The 24,293-nt window shown below is 36.4% G+C and overlaps 1 protein-coding gene across 5 annotated transcripts in view; it reads right to left on the bottom strand.

The window, feature by feature from the left end:
• Positions 1-24,293, bottom strand: part of LOC144435083 (uncharacterized) — a 73,688-nt gene that overhangs the window by 40,366 nt on the left and 9,029 nt on the right. For 3 of the 5 annotated variants that reach the window (XM_078123631.1, XM_078123632.1, XM_078123634.1), the window contains exons 3-13: positions 22,244-22,392; positions 20,780-20,893; positions 19,699-19,812; positions 18,858-18,971; positions 18,290-18,409; positions 17,892-18,002; positions 16,872-17,330; positions 8,421-8,537; positions 7,135-7,476; positions 6,859-6,936; positions 6,497-6,610 (exon numbers count right to left, since the gene is read on the bottom strand). In XM_078123631.1, the coding sequence (XP_077979757.1) occupies positions 6,497-6,610; positions 6,859-6,936; positions 7,135-7,476; positions 8,421-8,537; positions 16,872-17,330; positions 17,892-18,002; positions 18,290-18,409; positions 18,858-18,971; positions 19,699-19,812; positions 20,780-20,893; positions 22,244-22,392 (1,832 nt within the window). Of the gene's footprint in view, positions 1-6,496; positions 6,611-6,858; positions 6,937-7,134; positions 7,477-8,420; positions 8,538-13,961; positions 14,369-16,871; positions 17,331-17,891; positions 18,003-18,289; positions 18,410-18,857; positions 18,972-19,698; positions 19,813-20,779; positions 20,894-22,243; positions 22,393-24,293 lie in introns of those variants that run through there. The other 2 variants (XM_078123633.1, XM_078123635.1) reach the window with 2 other exon arrangements.

Raw genomic sequence — 24,293 nt, 5'->3', positions numbered from 1 at the left:
TAAACAAACAGTGCCAATCGTATTTCCCTTGCCTGGTTTGCAGGATTGTCTCGACATGATAGGAGATAAGTCTCCTAAATATTTCACTACCCTTGATATGACGTCTGGGTTTTGGCAGTTGGCAATAGATGAGAGGGATTCTCACAAAACGGCATTTGTTAGTTTAGATGGGAAATATGAATGGAATACTTTACCTCAGGGTTTACGTAATTCTAGTGCTTCGTTTCAACAGACAATGCAGCATTTATTTCGAGAATTAATTTGGAGCCACCTCGTCGTCTATCTCGATGATCTTGTTGTGTATAGTAATACTTTTGATAATCATCTGCTTCATATAAATAATGTTTTGACACGATTGCGAGAAGCAGGTTTGAAACTAGGTCCAAAGAAGTGCCACTTTGGTAGGAAGAAAATTAAGTTCTTGGGTCATATTCTGACTAAGGATGGTATCTCTGCGGATCCAGCTAAGATTTCAGCTGTTGAGGGTTTTCCAGTCCCTACAAATGTTTCTAAGGTCAAGAGCTTTCTAGGTCTGGCAGGTTTCTATCGCCGTTTTATCAGAGATTTTTCTGAGATTGCCCATCCACTTCATAATTTATTGCATAAGAATAAAGTGTTCAAATGGACGGATGAATGTCAACAGGCATTTGATACCTTGAAACAAAAACTAGTGACAGCTCCATTGTTAGGATTTCCTCAATACAATGATCCGTTCATACTGTATACAGACGCATCTGCATTTAGTGTAGGGTACGTTCTAGCACAAAAACAGGACAAACTAGAACGACCGATTGCTTATGGTGGTCGATCTCTGAGTTCGCGCGAACGGAAATATTCGACGACAGAACGAGAAGCTATTGCTTTACTACATGGGTTATCGCAGTGCGACCCTTATCTAAGAGGTAATCGTTTTACGGTGATTACTGATCATGCTAATTTACCATATTTGTTCAAAATGAAATCACCTAGTGGTAGAATAGCACGTTGGATTATGCGAGTTCAAGAGTATGATTTCGATATTCAACACAGACCGGGCAAAAATATTCCCCATGCGGATGGGTTATCGCGTAGAGAATATGAACAGGTAGGGAGCCAAAATTCTGACTTCAGTAACCCAGATACACCTGCATTTGAGCCTACAATGAGCAATGACATAAAGGTCGACGACGATGACACTAGAAGGTCAAGTACACATATGGCCAATGTTAATATGGTGGATTTGGATAAGTCACACAAATCGGATGACTCTGATATTGACATCAGTGAATTATATAACACCTTAGCAACGGTTGCCAGTACAAATAGTGTTGAGACTAGTACTGATAGTCAATCCCAGGGGTCAGTCACAGTAAATGATGATTGCGTACTCAATGATGACTTACATTCCAATACGACAGCTGATAGAATTTCGCGCTTACAGCATAGTGACAGTCATTTAGTTCCGATGATTAAGTTCTTAACAAGTGGGGATTTACCAAATGATAAAAAGTTGGCTAAACGTATCGCAAACACGCAGGCAAATTATTTGTTGCTCAATGGAATTTTGTATCATTTATGGTCACCGTCGGGAAAGTCTGCTCTAGCTAAGGATTGTGTTAAACAATTAGTTATTCCACGGTCACTTCAATTGTATGTAATAAAGCGGATTCACGATGACGTAACAGGAGGTCATCTCGGGACGTCGCGATGTTTATATGCAATTCGATCACGATATTATTGGGATGGGATGAATAAAGATATCACAGATTATGTAGCATCGTGTGCACGTTGTCATACTAGAAAGAGAGGTCGTCGGTTCAAAGGTCACTTAATTCCACTGAAAGTCACGGGAGTTATGCATAGACTTGGCATGGATTTTTTAGGGCCACTGAAAAAGACAAAAGGTGGGAATGTGCATATTTTAGTTGTGACGGAATATTTGACTAAGTTTGCGTGGGCATTCGCAGTACCTAATACGAAAGCAGAAACTGTTGCTAAAGTATTATTTCGAGAGATATTTTGCACTTTTGGCTTTCCAAATTCTATTCTCTCAGATCAAGGTTCGTCATTTATGTCACATGTTATGAAAGAAGTTTGTCGCTATTTCGATATTACAAAGAAGCGTTCATCTCCGTATATGCCATCGGTAAATGGGCTGACAGAACGTTTTAACAGAACTCTGATAGATATGATTTCTATTTACACGAATCGACTAGGTGATGATTGGGACATTTTTCTACCGTCAGTTTTATTCGCATACAGGTCTACGCCACATGACACGACGAAAATGTCACCATTCAGGGCATTGTTTGGGGTCGAGCCAAGACTACCGGTTGATACTGAATTAATACCACAACTTGGTGCGTCACACAACGCGAATTTATTCTTAGAGGAAATGGCTCGGTGCCGCAATTTGGCTGTATCATTAGCGAAAGAGAATATCGAAAAGGCACAAGCAAAGATGAAAAAGAGATATGATAAATCTGCACAAGCTGAGAATACATTTAAAGTAGGTGACATAGTATATCTTCATCATCCGGCTGTGAAGCCCGGTTACGCCAAGAAGTTTCACAAATTCTTCCGCGGACCATATCGCATTAAGGAGCAAATTTCACCGGTAAATTTCAAACTGCAACATGTTGAAGGCACAAGACCTTATGGGAAAGTTATTCATGCTAACCGACTCAAGCATGCAAAGTTGAGACCACGACGTCTATTAAGTAATGATGATCAGGAATCAATTGATGAATCTGACAGTGCAACTCAGATACAGAGCGACAATCACTTATCACACCCAGTGAATGATGATAACGGTCGTGACTATCATATGTATTCGGATACAGAAATTTATGATTTCTCAGACACGTCCAGTGAAAGTGTGTCTGAATCAACTGATCACTCTGCACAGCCAAGAAAAATAGATAAGAAAGTAGCTGTTAGAAAGAGAGCAGAAAGACGTATCGCTCGTAAAATAGCACATAGCACACGTGAAACTCGTAGTAGTTCAGGGAATCGCGACGAAGTCTCAACCCATGAAAGTGCTGATACTTCCGATTCAAACGATACAGTACGTTCAAATCGGTCCCCTGCGCGACATCCCATTGATTATGATAGTGACAGTTTGGCTGGAGAAAATGAATATGTTGGTGATGACACATATTATCGTATAGAAAAGATTTTACGCGGACGATACAAAAATGGCATTTTAGAATATCTGATAAAATGGGAGGGATACCCTAATTCAGACAATTCATGGATTCCAAGGGATTACTTGAATGAAGTTGCCCTTCAATCTTTACGCGACAATCCAGTTGTCATTACGGGTAAGTCACGCCCAACTTAATAGCAAACCAAAGGTTGTTGCTAGGAACCGCCGAGTTTAAAGATAGGGCTCATAATGTCTTAACATTGTACTGTTACGATATTTATTGTTTCAATATTGCAGCCCAAGTTGTATCTGTACTTTATGGCAATGCTTCAGGTGTGCACTGTTTACATAACATTACATTTGTCTTCATATATTAAACTAAGTGTGTTCACCGATTGTTATGCACAAAATTGTTGTCATAACTCATAATTGTAAACCTTGTATCCGACCGCATCATGTACTTACTTTTACCTTTTCCTTTCATTCTTGGAGTTGCTTTGACGAATATTCTGTTTGATAGAGTTTACTTAGTATATTTTTGTTAGGGTTCTTTACTATAGTATGTTTAGAGTGCATAGTATGATTGAGTGAGTGTTTGTACAGTCAGGCCTGACGCTGAATAATTGTGATGTTGTGATCGGGAAATATTCGTCTATTGGCAACTCACCAGACATAAAACTCTTTAAAAGTAATTTATTTATTTTCATCTGCGTGTGTATTATTTCATAATATTTCAATACATTAGTTCCAACGTCTTAATGATCAGAGGCACATGTGTTCCTTTTCATGTTTCTAGCTTCCATTTCATTTATGTGTTTGGTCATTTCATGCTTTCATGTGTCTGTTGAACTTCAAGTGAAATAGAGTTGTTCATTTGTTTTTCATTTGTGGCACTGTTAATAGTTGTGGCAATACTGTTTATTTGTTGAGCTCAATATTTTGAGTATGTTTACCCCCTCTATATGAAGAAGGTTCCCTTTGTTTGATAGTTCAATTTGGATTATTTGGTTATCTCTGTCGATAACATTCCAAGTTCGAATTACAGTTGCAAGTTGTTAGATAGCGGACTTGTTTCAATTAGGTGCTGACAGGTATATATAGTTTTGAGTTACGTTAAAGTTGGCATTTTCGACTGTTTTAGAGTACTACCGACTTACATGAACAGTCAGAAGGTTCCTTGGCAAACCATTTCAGTCCTGGACGCAGGACAATGTTATATTGTTTACCTAGGGACAAGCATGCATTCTTTCTGTAGATTGGTTAGTTTACGTTTGTTTACTCTTCTCAAGAATAATACGTATATGTGACACACAGTGAAGTGGGTTATATAATATTACGAAATACATATTGCGATAGGGCCCTCTGACACTCCATAGGTTATTTACAGAGTGTTTATGGGTTGACACAGTCCATTGACATTTGCACATTACTTAGTGTGATATAGATATGTATTTAATGACGTAGCTATTGACGTTGACTGACTATTTTCATGATAAGAATCCTCTATGGTTCATTTTACGTATTTGACGATAATAGGGTGCGTTTGATGTCGTCCTTGAACATATATACAATAACACGGCATCATCTCCCCGCTACTTGCGACATTACGTAACCTTTATGGCTTGCGAATATTACAAATTTATACTATGCTTTGATGCGATAAGAATTAGTGATAATGCGTGAGATATATTGTCTTAGACTGGCATACTGACTACCGATTATCATTAAGATACTTTTATTCTCTTTGTTACTATTTAAAATATCGATATGATAGCTCATTAGGTATGACATGTTTACATTTTATTCTTTTATTCGAATCCTTTTACATATATTATTCCATATACCGGAGCAACAATAACTCATTTTGAATTTGATCTGAGATTTATTCAAATCATTAATTTTGGCTGTTTTTCATTAGTTTAACGTAATTATTAGAATATTTTGTCAAAGTTGGAATTATTTTTGATTATGATACTTTTTACTTATCTGGTGATTTGAAGTTAGGCACTTTACTGCTTTTTGATTGTTTTGTTGTTACATGGTACTACAAGCAATTTATTTAACTTTATTTAGTTAAGTCACATGATAACTGATTCAATTTTGATTTACAACAATGTTGCATTACTACTCGTATTTTATTTCAAGTATTGCATATCAATTTTAGATTCATTTTTTCAACATTTCACTTTCTTTATATTTCTTAGTTAGGCAAGATGGTACGATATTTTTCGCGAGGAGAGATGTCAATCATTTATGTTGAAGCGAGGGCGCTTCACAGTGAAGGTGGGCGCTGTGTTACGAGTCACAGATCTAAAATATATTCATTCAGGACATTTTGGTAAATTTTCATTATGAACTCTAAATTGAAGTCAAATAGCATTTAAACTTTGTACAAACAGTGACATTCCGTTGCGTAACAACATAGGTCTTTGACATCTCTACATGGGGTGTTTCTGAATTGTTTGTACCAGGTACGATTGAACTGTCAACAAGTTTTATTATGACATGACTATTTTATGGTCTTTGAGATATGAACTTGTATAACTAATCTAGGGAAGGTGATTGGATATTAGATCTCAGATGATGTCTTTCATCATAGACTTAAGAATACGTCATACTCTAAGAATAGAGATTTTGTGTAAACTTTGAAATGTATTTAAGTTGGGTTTTTAGCCCATCTCGAGAGGGGAGGCGGAGACGGAGATTGGTCATGTAATAAAATCAACCAAGTGGTTAGCTTGGCGTTCGTTGAACCAGATACGTATGTTTCGTTGTGAGTTCTACTCAACACAATCCAAGTCGGTACGGTACCTCGTAGAAGAGATGGTTTGAGAAGAAACTAGTTGGTCGGCTAATTCAACGTTATAGTCTTTAATGAAATAGACTGACGATTTGGAACAGCAGTGCGAGTGAGTACTTCCCCGTTTGAACATTCAATATCGATAAACTGCAAAGTAAGCCGATCAACAGCGTTTCATGTATACTTTTAGCAGACACCTAAACTAAATAATTGAAAAAAAGGTTAAAACATTAATTCTGAATGTCAAATTCAAGCAACGTTAACATCAACAGAAAATGAAATATGTATGAACTTAATTCTGTACTAAACACACATGTTCCTCCGAGTACCCTTGGTTAAGTCTGCTGTACGTATCTGTGCAACGTAATGCATTTAGATACATGTCACTTTAAACTGGGTCCGACCAATGCTGAAACAATGAAAGATATGGGATCTGTACGCTGAAAGAATGCGCTGCAAAAAACAAAACCATATATGTGGAATACATGTAATGAAAAGGATAAGAGAAACGATAAATAGACTAATAAACTCTGAGAATCATAGTAAACAAGTAGATTTATAGTACTCACGTTCTTCACAGTTTAAGCCAACTCTTGAAGGTAGACAGACACACTCGTAAGCGTTAATGCGATCATAACACGTACCACCAAACTGACAAGGATTACTCAAACATTCGTTGATTTCTAGAAACAAAACAAAGACACGTAGTTCAAATTCATGGCTCTATAAACCTGCTGATGAAAATGCCATGTTGGCTAGTCAAGGAATGCGTGGTTCGTCAGTGTCAAAGCCTACCATTCGAAATAGGAGTTAGACATTGCTCTATATCTGACAAAGCCCGTCGTTATGTGGTCGGAAGATGTGAAAGTACATACCTTGGACTTTCAATTGAAAAATCATTTTTCAAGAGCTACGATTATAATAATCTTACCTTCACATTCATACCTCTGTACAAAATCCACACAACTGTAACCCACGGGGCAAGGGTTGCTGGCACATTCATTGCCATCTGAAAGTTTGAAAGAGATCGAAGAGATTAGGTGTTTTTGACACTTCTCTCAGCTATTGCAAGTAATAAACTATATAGTGGTCTGACGAATAACACTATTTGTCTAGCTACAACCTTCACAATCTTATTTGGAATTATGATATCCCTGATGTTCCTTTCTAACCGTACTGATTTTCTGAAAAAATATTGATCCCTTACCTGTACTGTACGACAATCTGAATCCAGACATTTCAATATTCCTATCCGTTGTCCATAGTACAAAGGCTTGATTCTGGTTAAGGAACTGAATATCAGCTGGTATCTCATATCCGTCAAGGGCCACTACTTCCGGTAGGCTGAAATCAGCCAAGGGACCTGGTCCTATTTCACAAGTATCCTTCCTTTCCTCCACTTCAAAGTTTGTGAATTTCAGAAATATTGAATGTGCCGTAGGAACTTTAATAACATATTGACAGACGTCCCTTGCATTGTATAAATTGGGAAAATTTGGAGTAGTAATAATACCAGATGAGGCGTAATAATTCTGTCCACAATTTGCTCCTGTAAGGAAATGAAGGAAAACAATCACGAAGACGGTAGATACCCAATTGAAAGAATCGCAATACTTCAATCATCACCACCACCACCACCACCACCACCACCACCACCACCACCACCACCTACAGACAGACAGACAGACAGACAGACAGACAGACAGACAGGCTTCCATCCATCCATCCTTACATACATACATACATACATACATACATACATACATACATACATACATACATACATACATACATACATACATACATACATACATACATGCATACATGCATACATGCATGCATACATGCATACATGCATACATGCATACATGCATAGAGAACTATAGTGGTCTGGCATTGCTTGTGTTTTCACTGTCGTGTGTTCAGAAACTGTTATTCATTCTATTTGACAAATAACAAACCTACATGTACGGTTTTCATAAAGGAGTACATTGCTGACTATTCATATACAGAAAATAATCGGCTTAGTACGCATTCAATATGTGTTATGAATTTCAATGTAAGTGCAAGCATAGACTCTACACGAAAATATGTAGGGTCTATGGTGTAACATACGAATGCAGTACGAAGGTAAATACAATCGCAGACATTATAAACAACATACAAATTCACCGATAATTGATACCTCGTTATTTAAAAAAAAAACATCTAGACATGATTCGACATAATCGTTAACGGACTAAGTGTGTCCACTTGTCTGTGGTTTGTCCTAGTCATTTGTATTCCTGTGTACAGTTTGTTGGTTTCAAGGAAAACACACTTTAAGTAAAACTGTTGGAAATAAGGAAACTATTAGGAATAAAATAATTTTAATAATTGCAAATTATCATTATGTACTAAATTCTAATGCTTATGGCTCCACAGTAGGCAAACTACTGATGCAAGAACCTGGGATTGACTACGAATCCCTGGCCTTTTAAGTCCAACACTTACCGTCTGTTCTCTCACAATTTTGGCCGTGGAAGTTTGATGTACACTGGCAAATATAGAATGGTTCAATAACAGATTCGACACACGTAGCACCATTCTGGCATAAATTTGCCGAACAGTCTGAAACAATAAAAAAAACAATAAAAATGTTTGTATGTCTGTTGTGTTCGAAATTTAGAAATATGTCGCTTTGTTGTGAATCTACATTTGTGAGCAACTTATTTATATCAAGCCGTTGACAATGACGATGTTGCATCGCAATACCAATATAAACTATACAAATGTAATGCATGCGTTCTTAAATACATCTGTTGATACAGATTCCACAGAATAAATTAAAACTTTCAGATGTGTATTCATCTTGGCATGAACATACACTTTTCTGTCTGCACAAAATAAGAAAAAATACAACGAAAAAAGGTCAAAAACTAAACTATATTGGGAATCTAGCTGAAGAGGATTTGAAAATCTTGATTATTAGGTATAAGCCAACAAATGTACATGTTATCCAATTTGCTGTTTAAGGACCCCTGTCGATAAGGTAAACACTTATTTAAGTCGCTCAAGAAAGGTGAATAGCAATGCGGTGGTAAAATACTAAAGGTAACTCAGCGACCTTCAAGCTTCATTGATCTGTCAATGTGCACTCATTGTGCCAGGACGTTTGTTATTGTCGTGGTGAATACCTGTAGATGATTTTCGTTTTATCTCAAGGGCAATGATAACATTGAATTCACTGGTGGTATTTTATAGTAATCAATGCCTTTAACTTTAAGTGAATATGGCACTCTTTGTTTGTCCTTGTCCTAATAATCCTAGTAAATTATAGCCGTTGATGTATCTTAACATTCAGACAGGCCATCAGTACGCAACAATATCATATAGCAGCTGTAGAACGGTCTGTCACTGTACGATCTTTATACAATTAGTGCATGATGTGTGACAGGTGGTTTAAGTTCTCATCAACGATCTACTTGAATGACAAAATTCGCAATGTTTTATAATGGTATTAAATATCAGTTCGTGTGTATTCAAGTTTTCACAGGCTTATGCATTAACATCGTGTAAGAGACATGCACGTGTATCAATGTTTGTTTGTTTGTTTGTGTGTATGTTTGGGAGTATGTGTGTATGCATTGTTGGTTGGTTGGTTGGTTGGTTGGTCGGTCGGTCGGTCGGTTGGTTGGTTGGTTGGTCGAGCGATCAATCGATCGATCGATTGATTGATTGATTGATTGATTGATTGATTGATTGATTGATTGATTGATTGATTGATTTGGTTTTAATTCATGAGTAAATTTCTACTATTACCACCCTTTTTAACCGATCGTTCAAATACAAAAGTTCATATCAATGTACCACGTGTAATCATTTATGTAGATCGGGGAAATGCTTTATGAACAAACGAATTTAGTTTCCTGGCTATAGTGACAATTTGAGACATCCCTTAAAAGTCCTGGCGTCAGACCGTATTCACTCATGGTACATTTGTATATTGTATACAAAGATAACCCACAAGTTTTCTGGTTTATCCCATTCTAAATACTTAAGTACCAACAACAGCGACTTTCGTAAGTAAACGAGATTAATCCAGACACTGATTTTAATACACAACCACTTCACAGGCCTCGTCCAGGCAATGACAAAATAATCTAGAAATTCGTTAGAATTCTATCTGGACACATTAAGGTTTTGACGGGAGATACATTGAGTTAGTACGACTTAATAACATAGGAGACATGCTTATTAAGTGATAAACATCGTCAAGCACTCTGTTTGTATGTAATGTGTAAAGGCGGTTTGTCGGATGGGCCTTCAAAGCTTAAATCAACATACGTAACTTTTCATCGAACAGTTAAAAAGCCCTCGACATTCAAAGATTTAGTAGTAACATTAAATTCGATGACTTTGTACTAAAAATGCCGACGTGAGCCATTAGAGTGAAGCGGGGAGTAAGGTCATAATCGTTATGTATCCTGTGACAATAATTTAAGTATCTGTGATGAGCAAAATAGTAGTTGATTTGTCGTATGAGGACATATTCAGAGGTACATCTGAACAGTGGGTTCAATAATGACGTCACTTTCTTTGGTTTGAGTTGTTCCAAACGTCAACGGTTTGATCACCGACCCAGGAGACCCTAATGTGTACTCAATGGTCAAAGGTGACGCCGTAAATGGGATGCACTGAATACATATTTAAAGAAGGGTCACTTTTTCAGTCACGCAGATAGGGCTTCAAAAAAGAATGGCAGCCAATAGGAAAATTAGGCATGTAAGAACAATATGTGAAGACATACGAAGTTACATACATTTACATGTAATGATTCGCACCACGACTGATATTATACTACAAAATGTATGTGACCAATATACCGACTGTCAACACGATAACGTATTTGCATAATATACTGTAGGCTATATACTGTAGGCTATATTTGATAAAGGTGTTAACAATCAACAGTTTGTCACTTTTACTTTCTCTCCATACATATTTGCAGTTTGATTGATTCGTGCGGTTCTCTTTTGTTTACTGTCTGTGAAAGTGTAATATTTCATTTCTAACGTCATTGTAGCTAATTACGGTCAGTGATATGAAACGAGACACGCCCTTGTTGATTTCATTTCATAACGCTATGATACATGTCTGTCCTATATAGACAACCCATCTATGACAGTATGACTAATAAAGAAAGTGACAATACCAGCTACCATTAATGTATTGGGCGTTAACATAGAAAACAACCAATGTGTTGTAATTAAGCCTACCATACCCCTCTTATGAATAGGAATCTAATGCATTCTGCCTATCGTCCACATACAATTCGAGCAGAATATATTTTTAAAAGAATATAAACAAACGAAAAGCGAACAGTTTGCAATTACTTTACAACTGAAAGTATACAATTTTGTATTAATAAATACTATGAGGTTGTGAACCGTAGTATTTGTCGATGATCTGTGTAAAAATATATATTTTGATGAGCATTAATAAAATTACACGTATAGTTAATAATGTAGTTTCCAAATGTGGAATTCGTAAATGTGGCATTATTCAACATTTGATGTAAGCTACATGTATATCAATTGTGTTTCCATAGCAACATGTTTGATGACAAAAGCCACTACAAGCATATAGTACTTACAAACCACGAATACTATTTAAAAGGGACGTTACATTGAAAATATGTTCTTTGAATGTATTACTTCTCTGGTGGCAAACTCTCACAACTGATACCAGAAATTCATATACAATAAACTCACTTAGAAATTAAAGTCTACAAAAGCAATCAATTTCTGAGCAGTTATAAATTGTTGATACAGACAATGAAAATGACATAAATAGGTTTACAACTTCATATTTATAATTCTCATATGTTTTCAATTTGTTCATCAGTCTGTACATTACGGACTTTATGCTTCGTTTTCTTGTTCATTCCTAGGCTTTGTCGGGGGTGATACAATACATCATGTATGATATATATACTAGTATATATAATTTATTTATTTGCGTTCAGAGGTAGAACAGTCCTGATCAATAAGTACAATCTGACATTTCGATATATATATACCTTGATAAACTCAATTAGTCATCTGAAGATCGCAAAAGCGTGAAACTCCGAGGTACGACTTATGACGTCCTAGTTTCTCATATAACTCGGTGAGTGTCAATCTGCTAAGACAGTGCTCTATACCGCAGTGGCAGAGCGCAATAGTTTTGGTATATATATATATATATATATATATATATATATATATATATATATATATATATATATATATATATATATATATATATATATATATATATATATATATAATTATGTCATGTATTCATATGAATGTAAGTGTCTCTCCGGAGAGAACAATGCTCGATGCAATTATATTAGTAGCAGAGCATTATAGACTTAATTCAAAAGAATAGGTCGTAACTCAGAGTCGTCTGATGATCTCTCGAAGCGTGAAACTCTGAGTAACGACTTATTACATCCTTTTTCTTTTAAAATTAAGTCTAATTATGTCATTTATGTTTACTCCAGCAAAGATATTTTCACATATACTGAGCTGTATATATGTATATATGTATATGGATATAAATAATTTATGTTTCTTTTTATCTATGTTTATTTGATATTGACAATATTAAGGATAGTGTCCTTGACTGAACATGTTCTGCGTAATCTCTCAATTACTAACCTTGTTGCCAAGGTGATAAAATGTAAAATGATCAAAATTTATTGACCCATGTACATAAAATAATATACCAATATAGTTCATTTTATTTAGTTACCATGGTAACATGGCTTGTATTAATATATTTAGAATTACAGGTCAATGCAATTGATGAAATAAAAGTGTATGATATTACACGTATATTTTGATATGATGACAGTAATATGCCTTTGTATACGCTTCGTATCATACACACTGTTTGAATTGGGAGTGATATGGAAAGTGTGTTTCGTTCGGATCATTGTAAAATATGTATGTACCGGTATTGTTGCTGTACGTATTTCCTGTTGTATTGAAAGGCCGCCATTTTGAACTCAACGTAAAAACCCAGTTTTAATGTAATTAAATGCGCGTTCGTTGCATACCGTCATATTTGCTATTGTGAGTATTAATTTTTATATTATTAGCACAATTTGTGATATAATCACATTTGACTTATGGATATTTATTCAATACATAAATTTAGTAATTTATTCTCAATATTTATTTTCCCCGAGGTGTTAGGATGAAGTAAAGTGTATAGAGGGGGTATATTCATATTTGCAAAGAAACGTTGAATTGTGTTCTAATACCAGAACAGGCTAGGTAAACAACGGGATGGGTATTATTTCTGTGTTATTTTAACAACGTTTGCTGTTACTGTAAAACGACTTAGACAAATTACTCTATCAAGTTTGAAACCGGAATTGCTGATCTCGTAAAGAGAAAATTGTTTTCATGATCATCTGGTGTAATTGCGAATAGAAAAAAGTACATCAACACACGTTTCTCTCGTTGGATCTGCGATGATATGCAGGTATGGTGAAAATGTTCTAAACGCAAGTGGAACAACGCAAAATAAAGTGGACATTCCATCCTTTCTGTTATTCAATAATATGAAGGTACACATAATCTTACAATTAGGTTGGACCCGCAGTTTATTGACAAAATCAGCCGTGAATATTATGTTAGTCTGACCCTCATTATGCCATTTAATGAGAGCACGAAGAAAGGAGAACAAAAGACCGAAGGTTGGGAACAATCAGTTAGACAGACGCTGGGGACTGCCGTTCATACACACAACAATCGAAAAAAAGCGCCTGCATGTGTATTCAGGTACTGGGCAATGAATCGACCCTTTAGCAAGACCCAAACGTAGGCAGAGAAAAGAACCATGGAAAGTGAATGTGATATGCGTAGCAACAACAGTACTGTAATTCTGACGGAATAGTGTACGAACGGCGCGATTGACGAACATTATGCATATTCCGGGATAAAACAGGAAAGTGAAAGGCTGGGATATAAAAATATGGCTATATATGATAATACTCACCGGCTGACACAAGTGTAAATAATACGGGTAGAAAGAGAAGGCACATTACGAACGATGGGATCACGGTCATCGTTGGAAGCATATTGATGAAATGACTACACAATGTCGATGCGTCAAATAACCAAGCAAGTAAAAATATGTTACAACAGGGTTATTCCCAGTTCTACTACGGTATGAATCAGGCTCTTCACTGGGTACACAACATATATAGCGTAAAATCGATCATCGGTAGCGAGTAACAGCCTCGGACATAACCCCGGAGCATCAAAGGCACAGCATAATCCTCCAGCGAGAGTTAATTCGGGACTCGCTTCCCCCTTTTCCTGTCTGTATGCACTATTCTCCTTAAATCAATATCGCATGGGTCAAGCAAATTGAAAAGATGTCTCCACCACTCGCACTCTGCTTACGATGTATGCATGTATGTATATACATGTATATATGTATAACAATCACGCTGGGTGTGCCGTCATCACAAAACAGATACTGCACTGCATTGTGGGAAACAAACAGCTTTCTGTGGCATAGGCTGACCAACTCTCGTTTCTATGTAAAAACGCCGACATTAGTTAACAACAAAAGAGCAATAAAATAGATTTAATGCATAACACACATGCGTACTGAGTAGAAACCGGTGTACAACTACATGTAATTTTTTGAGCTGCGTTGCCATTTTGATAACAGACAACGAGAGCTATTTAGCAGCCATACACAAGAAGGCTTACAATTCCACCCCTTTTTGTGAACTCCGTAAAGAATCTTCATGACATCTGAGATATGGCATACGTAGTCATCCATAGGAAAACACTTTCATTTGTTTCTATGTGGTAAAACATCCGTAAATAGTGGAAATAATTAAGACATCCATTTCCAACCTATAGTATTCTGAATCAGCTAACTTTAAGTTATATACTAGGATGGTTAGCTCTGTTGCATTGTCCTTTTCATTCATTCATTCCTTCGTTCGTTCGTTCATTGCAGTAAAAGAGTGGTATAGTTTTCACTTGCTCGACGTCCTCCATAACAATTTGGTAAAGAAACGGGTGCAATACTGCTTTATTTATCATCAAAGCGAGGGTTCTAGTTCATTGTACGTGTACAGACATTTGACTACATGGCCGTAATTTTGATATTTGCCAAAGTGATAACTGTTTAAGGCTGAATGGGGATTGGCACTCATAAATGTTTATCGTAACGACAATGTTATTAACGTTATTTGCCATGCCACTAAATGTCAACAATCTGGACCATTTGTAAACAAACAGTCGTAAATAATGGCCTGATTCACATCTCTAGTTTTCTTTGTCCCTGGACCGTTAACAATGTCTATTTGTCTGTCCGTCTCTGTCTGTCTTCGCCCCCCCCCCCCCTCTCTCTCTCTCTCTCTCTCTCTCTCTCTCTCTCTCTCTCTCTCTCTCTCTCTCTCTCTCTCTCTCTCTCTCTCTCTCTCTCTCTCTCTCTCTCTCTCTCTCTCTCTCTTCACTGTGGCTAATTGTGTTCCCTCAATACAGAGCACGCGTACTCGGTTCTCTCTCCCTCTCTTCTGAAGATGTCCATGTATTCAACAGGTGGTTGCAAGGACCAAAAGTCACAAATATGGCAGTGCATGAAATTAGTAGAAATTCATTTTACTACTGCTTATTGTAAACAGAAAGCTTGCATGTAACATGAATGTATTCAATAACTATACAAGTTACTGCTTGTTAAATATCGAGTCGACTAAATCTCAATGTGTGAACTACAGTTATGGACGGATGTAAAATACATGATATTACACGAAGAACGCACTGAGGCCAATACGTATAGAAGTAATTACAGCTATGGAAACATCACTTTCCTTACCCAGTATTTCATTATGTCAACAAATACATATATTGGTTATGGATGTGAATACTAATCCAGTACTATAAACATTGTGAATATATATTCAATAACTTTAAAGTTGCTACTCCAAAGGCATCCGTCAGACAAAGGCTTGACACAAGTACACAATTATGGCGACTACGTGACAAGTTCTTGAATTTTTTCCTTTCTCACAAACTACAAGGCTTATGAAATACGTGTTTCTAGTTTCAATTGGTCCATCTACTCTGCAGGGACATAGATGACAATGATGAGTGTGTAATGTTTATTTTATAATCTGTAGTTTACCTAATGGTGTATTCTAGACGTGTACACGGGATAAATGGCTTCATATTGCTAGTAAACACTTTATGTTTCATTTGCAAAAGAGACTATTGTAAACAGATGGCAGACCGTGAATTGAAAGCAAATAAAATTAAACAGACATGTTATTTTCTGTGTAAACTAAGAGATTAAAATTCTTAGTTGTGTACCATTGAATGTGTTCTCGCCACGTTCAACAAATATTTAGAAATTTGCCGTTCAGCTTCAGTGTTTCTTTGTGTGTGTAAGTTATATTAGCTAAGTTTAAACGGGAAAGTGGTTCACTGCAATTTGTTCTTCAAAGGGTGATGTGCAGGATATATACGACACCAAAGCAATACTGGACGTACATGTCTAAACTGAGATAGTGCCTTGTAGTACCACTTTCAATCTTGTAAGTATCTATCGGAAATGACTTGTGTTACTAATGATGGTCTTTACATAACTGACTCAAGGACGATGACACCAGATACTCATTTTATACAAATACAGGGACATTATTAAGTCAAGCGTAAGATGATACATCATCAGTATTTCTTTGGATTGAAAGAAAGACGCCAATGTTAAATATCCCTAGGTTATCCAAATCATATTCAAATCATTTCTGCTGATTTTTATGTTTTACTTTGATTACCAACAACTGTGATGGTATGTAGCGATTCAGTATGTGATGTAATCTTGACATACTAATCATCAAGCAGTAGACGATTCCAAATGAAAAGTAAATTTGAAAAGTTTACTCACACATAAATGGTCCTGTAGTCGCATTAAACGTAGACGTTGTGCTTTCAGTGGCTGTTGTGACAATACGGTTTGTTGTAGCAACAGGAGTCGTGGTAGCAACTGGAGTCATGGTAGCAACAGGAGTCGTGGTAGCAACATTAGTCGTGGTAGCAACAGGAGTCGTGGTAGCAACAGGAGTCGTGGTAGCAACTAGATGAGTGGTAGTAGCTGGATGAGTGGTAATAACACGGGTTGTGGTAACTACAGGGGTTGTGGTAGGTACAGGTGTAGTCAAAAGATCGGGTTTTGATGTCGCTTGTTGTGTGGTGGTGGATGGTATCCTAACAGTCGTCGTAATCAGTGATATTTCACAGTCAACACCTTCAAAGTCATCTTGACAACGACAGAGGTAAGCGTCGACTCCACGTAGACAAGTGCCTCCATTCTGACAAGGATTCGGAGCACAGGGGTTTACTGGTCCTGTGGATAGTTACAATGACATCAGGATTATGGTAATAATTCACATCCCTGACAGGGGGAGTGAGTATGGGTAAATATTTTGTGGACAGACAGACAGACAGACAGACAGACAGACAGACAGACAGACAGACAGACAGACAGACAGACGGACGGACGGACGGACGGACGAACGGACGGACGGACGGACGGACAGACAGACAGACAGACAGACAGACAGACAGACAGACAGACAGACAGACAGACAGAGGAATGCCTAGTACTAACACATGGATTAGAGTAGAGACACACACACATACACAGATACATACACATACATACATACATACATACATACATACACACATACATACATACATACATACATACATACATACACACACACACACATATACATACATACATACATACATACATACATACATACATACATACATACATACATACATACATACATACATACATACATACATACATACATACATACATTAAAAAGACAGACAGAAATACAGAGTAATACTGTTTACAAAAACATGAAAAGGTCGAAAACTGAAACGGACTTGCCTATCTCACAATTGTTGCCAAGGTAACCAGGGTTACAGTTACAACTGTAAGAATCGGATAACTCAATACAGGTACCACCATACTGACAGGGATCGGAGTCACAATAAAAGACTACGTAAAGTAAAAAACAAGAATTCTCTGTACAATTTATAATATAATATCATTCGGTGACAAAATATGTTCCCATTTAGCAAACAACGGTTAAACGGACACAGAATTAAACAGGCAATGAAAGAAACAATCTTTTCACGGATTATAAATCGGATGACATAACGGTCCTATTGGACTGATTTCTCTACTTTCTAAGTTTCACGAGTACTAATATTTTTAAATTCGATTATACAAATTTTCTTTGTCTTTATCGCTTCGAATAAACAATAAATAGTGTTTTGCTCTACCTAGCTGTATTTCACAGTTAGTGCCTCTGAAATCAGGATCACATTGGCAGTAGTACCCATTTACAGCATCGACACATGTACCGTCATGTTGACAAGGACTACTGGCACATTCGTCGATTTCTGCCAAGAGAAAGTGGACGATGTATATTAAGTGTAGGGAGGTGTGTCTTTGCGTTTGTCGGTTGGTTGGTGATTGGTTGGTTTGTTGGTTGGTTGGTTGGTTGGTTGGTTGGTTGGTTGGTTGGTTGGTTGGTTGGTTGAATGGTTGAATGGTTGGTTGGTTGGTTGGTTGGTTGGTTGGTTGGTTGGTTGGTTGGTTGGTTGGTTGGTTGGTTGGTTGAATGGTTGGATGGTTGGATGGTTGGTGGATTGATAAATACTATTGTCAGTTTACCAATATGATTTATGAGATTTTCCATTATTTTGTAAACTGATGTGTGCAATCATGATATTTTGGTCTACAGACTGGCTTTTTAACACAACTCTATGTAATTCAAACTATTTCAATGGTCTAACTACTTGAAAGTAACACTTGTAAATAGTTCACACATCATGAAAAGAGCATTACCTGTGTCACAGTTGTCGCCTAGGAAACCAGCCAGACATTGACATTCGTAATAATTCACCATATCGACACAGGTGGCGCCGTTAAAACATGGGTTGCTTGCACATTCATTGATTTCTGAGTAGAGACAGTATATAGTGAGTGACAATGAAAATCATTGTTTCGTCTTTTTACGCGTCCCTCAACGAGATATATATGTGTCCTCTAGTTCTGAGCATTTTATAACAAACTGTACATCTTGTGTTAATAACAAATAACATTTTCGAGAAGGGGAAATTTTCTGTAGAGTTTAGAGTTATTTAGAGAAAAAAGTCATTATTGATATGTTAAACTTAGTATATATGTCACCTTGTGACAAACATCACTTTGGCGATGGAAAATCAAGAAAAAACAATCGATTCAAATTTATTGATAATACAGTCCCTAAAAGTATTTTCATTCATTCATTCATTCATTCATTCATTCATTCATTCATTCATTCATTTTATTGCCAATTTAAAGTAAGTGGCAATTACATAATGACAGGAAATAAATAAACATATTGGCAATTTGGAGTAAAAAAATAGCTTTTCGCTAATCAAATTTGGCTCCACCTCAGAGTTCATATGCATCAACAGTGATAAGGGCTGTATTAAAGCTAATGAGGTAAAGCCTATTTATTGGTGTGTAGTATTTCACGTCGAGCGCCCAAGAAAGATAAGAAAGAGGCAGTAACATGTTCTAGAATGCCGACAGTGAACGTCAAACTTTTTGTACATGTGTGATTGCGAATAACGTGCATGACACATACTTGACATAACAACAAAAACAAACAAATAAGTTTGAAAAAAATATTGACCATTACCTGTATCACAGTAGTCTCCCGTGAAGCCAACAACACATGCACAAGTATACCCATTTAGTTCATCGACACAAGTTGCACCATTTTGGCAGACGTGGGTCACACAATTATCGATATCTGGTGGTAAACATTACAATGGCTATAACTACAATGAAATTTAAAACATTGCAACAAAACAGTACTATAATGCCAGTTTTCTTGAAAAGTTTCGACGTATAACATACTTTTATATTTGTGGTAAGACTTAATATTGATAAGGAGTCAGTTTATTACTTTATTTAGTTTTTGTTGGTTACTGCTGTTTAACAGACATTCAACTACTGAGATTATATATATGTCAAATCATGAATTATACCAGCTGGTGGAACTCGCACTACGAATGCTGATATGATACAAACACCATGCTATAATTTATTGTATACCAATAAATTGGAAAACACCATGATCTATGTTACGAAACCTCTTTGTTCATTCATAACAATTTACAATCACACCTTGTTGGATTGAATTTACTTCAAAGTATTTCAGTGTGTATGTTAGCGCGTTTTGTACACTGACTTCAGGCAAAGATGGCGTCCAGTTACAAATTATGTAGCTTTCATATCACGTGTACCACGAGTAGAGTGTTAATATTGATGTCAGAGTAACGGACATGAAAAGAGTTCATTATTACTATAAATTACACCAAATGTTAGTTCGAGAGTACCAAGTTCAAACCCGAAGCTTAGGATGTGACATTTATACTGCAGCGATTGTCACCAACAATGATTACCACCTACTAACCAATGACAGCGATGTTGCTATTTTTCAGGCATTGCAACGTATCCCAGCCATGGGATGCTCTCAACCATATACATGCAGGTATCGGTTAATATTTATATATTTTGTAGCAAACCTATTAGCATTATGTAGATAGCGTGTACACCGTTATATTCCAGAAGGATGGCTTGTCACATGGAAAGTAATGTGTACTTTATAATATATACGACGGAAAAAAAGAATCGTAGAATGTTGTAGAGGTGGAGGTGGCGGTTATGAAGATGATGATGACGACGATAATGATGATAAAAACACTTCAGCTTACTAATCTCACAAAATCGTCCTTGGTAACCTGGTAGACAGATGCAAATCATAACATCGTCACTAGACGTAAAACATGATGCACCATTTCGGCACGGTCTGTCACCACAAGTAAGTCCTTGAATAATGTAGATAAAAACCATTGACGTCACAATTATTGGCGACATTTTCTAAAAATTTCGTAGTGTTTTTACATGCATATATTGGTCTTCCTTTCCAACTGTCATAACAGAGATCTCAAGAGTCTGACCTCTGTATGACAATTTACATTCTTACAGTGATACTTGTTAACAAAATGTTGAAAGCCATGTGCAGTCACATTTCCTAAATTGATGAGAAGAAACTTGGGTACATGACGTCACACTGACTCATTGGAAAAATTGTAAAAGACCAACGTTCTATCAAACAAGAAATTTCTTAAACATATCGGTCAATTTGCATATGAAAAATAATCTTTCGTTATAGAGATTATTTTCCTTTGTTTGTTGAAATGATATGATGTGAGTTCATACCCTATAAACTCTCGGTAGAACACATGGAGAACGTAACGACTAATAATCGGTGATTTGAACAAATGACACGAGTCTCAGTATTAAACGTGATTGGTATCGAGCCAGTAAGGGACTAGCAAGTGCCAAAATATCATTTTAACTTAACAGTCGATTAAATTATTGACAGACAATTTTATCAAAAACCTGAGAACTCTCAACCGATTGCAATTACCGTTTTGAACCAACCCGGTACCTGGTGGGTTTGGTTAAACCTTAACCAGCTATGTATGTAAGGAGGTTGATGTTCAGTTTGCATGACCCTACTCCGGTTTCCACCTGTTTCAACACTGGGTACAATGGGGTCCACGTTTACAAGTGCTTGCCACCTGTTGCACATTTTCCTGACTGACATCAAAGCTTACTAAATAAGCTAATGGGGTACACACAAAACACAGCAGTTTTACAACTTTCTATTTTAGACGTAGAGACCTTCTCCATGATCTTTCTGTCTCCTTTTGACTTGCATCAGTAATTTCATGCCAAACATTAGGATGCCTTCTCCCTATCATTCTCTTCCCTTGTTAGATGCAGATACTTTCTATATACCATAATTATAAGGACATTACATGTATGTCTTCTTGCTATATAAGTTGTAGACATTTTATTTGTCTATATGCTCTGTCCTATACCCAGACATTGATTACTTAGGAACTATGGTTCTCGTTACATTGTAGTTTTGATTTTAGTTACTTTCAGCGATTATCATATTTCTTTATTTTTATTTCATTTAATTAATTAATTCAATCAATCAATCAATCAATCAATCAATCAATCAATCAATCAATCAATCAAGTAACCAATCAATCGATCGATCAATCAATCAATCAATCAATCAATCAATCAATCAATCAATCAATCAATCAATCATAACATTTAAATGTGTATCACTTCATCGAAAAATAAGATCACCACGTTACCTGGCTGTACTGTGCTCGGTGATCTCGACGTAGTAGGTATTGGTGGTGGTAAGGATGGCAGTGGTGGTGATTGTGTTCCTCTATTTTCAGAGATGACGTCAGACGTCACATTCACCCAATACACGTCATGATTCGATGCGATTGTTGATCTGTAGTAAAAGAACAGATATACGATGTAAGTGATTCTCTAAGTATAACTTGAGGCCATTCTAACGGTTCATCCAGACTGGTGAGAAAAAAATTGAAAAGTGACATGTTTCTTGTCCTAAATTGTTAAAAAAATACTTAATTTTTTTTTAAATATGAGTTTCTCAGACAATGGGCTTCCTCGAGGGATTCACATTGCGCTCGAATGTCCCCATCATTGTAATTTTGAGGAACCATTGCAAAGACTTCAATAGTATATATGTGTTTGTTACTTTGTTTGAAGGTGATGCGATAAGAGAATACTTCTTTTGACGTGATACAGGAGTCTTGGGACTTGATGTTCAATAAATTAATGCTTAAGAAGGCTAACAGTGAGTAAGAAGAGTGCTAGTGTATTATATATCTATCGATCTATCGATTTATCTATCTATCTATCTATCTATATATATATATATATATATATATATATATTGATTACCTATCTATCTATCTATCTATCTATCTATCTATCTATCTATCTGTTTATCGATTTATCTATCTATCTAGCTATCGATTTATCCATCTATCTATCTATCTATCTATCTATCTATCTATCTATCTATCTATCTATCGATTTATCTATATAGCCATCTAGCTATCTGAGCAGTTGTTTGGCTAGTTTCCTTACAATACAATGGTCAATACATCCCTTGGCTCTAATCTAATATGTACCGTGACGTAAACCGCAAAGCGATAATTTTAGTACACAATACACGATGGTCCCTAACCGACTACCGTACATGTGTGTAACCAACTGGATTATTGTGAAATACAGGAGGGGTTATGTTTTGGTTGCAGAGTGTCTTTTCATTCCTTTTGTAGCCTTCAGAATAACCCCCATTACTTGACATAACGCATTTCCTCACTGAACAGTGCACAATGCTATAGTGATTTGTTAAAGATACAAAGAGTTTGTTATGCAGTAAGGTCACGAAGGTCAAACTCTCACTGCATCGTCCTGGGAGATGATTGCACTATTATTTCGTAGAACTGACCAAGGACAAATAGCTTATTCGATTGTGTCACATGATTACCGGGATAAGTGGGTGATGCACTGTGTGGTTAAGGAGGAGACGCAAAGGGGTTACTTTAAAGGTGGTAAATAGAAAAAGTATGTTGAAGTCCAATTTTCAAATATTGCCATTTTTAAGGCAAATATTAGGAGATTTCTATCAGGAGAAATTCTCCAAGATAGTCATAAATCGCTCTTCTAAGATGTAATCCAACTCTAAAAGCAAAGTCAAGGTCAAATACTGTATGTACAAAAGAGTATTATGGCTTGACATACTCATTGCATAGCTTACGCTTAGCCAACCATAAGCTCTGCAATCGAGATTAATCGCTCGCGACCAGGTATTGTATACCGACATATGTACATTGCTGGCTCCAGGCGGAGAGGATACGGACACTATCTATTTCACAACCCCCCCCCTTTCCAACTCATCTCCACCCACCCATATCACACACACACACACACACACATACATACATACATACATACATACATACATACATACATACATACATACATACATACATACATACATACATACATACATACATACATACATACATACATACATACATACATACATACATACATACATACATACGTACATACATACATGCATACATACATACATACATACACACACACACATACACACATACACACATACATACATACATACATACATACATACATACATACATACATACACACACACATACATACACACATACACACATACATACATACATACATACATACATACATACATACATACATACACACACACATACACACATACACACATACACACATACACACATACATACATACATACATACACACACACACACA

The sequence above is a fragment of the Glandiceps talaboti genome, chromosome 5 (assembly GCF_964340395.1).
Source record: "Glandiceps talaboti chromosome 5, keGlaTala1.1, whole genome shotgun sequence".
NCBI lineage: Eukaryota > Metazoa > Hemichordata > Enteropneusta > Spengelidae > Glandiceps > Glandiceps talaboti.
Note: the sequence above shows the minus strand (reverse complement) of the source record. Positions and strands in the feature narration are given on the sequence as shown.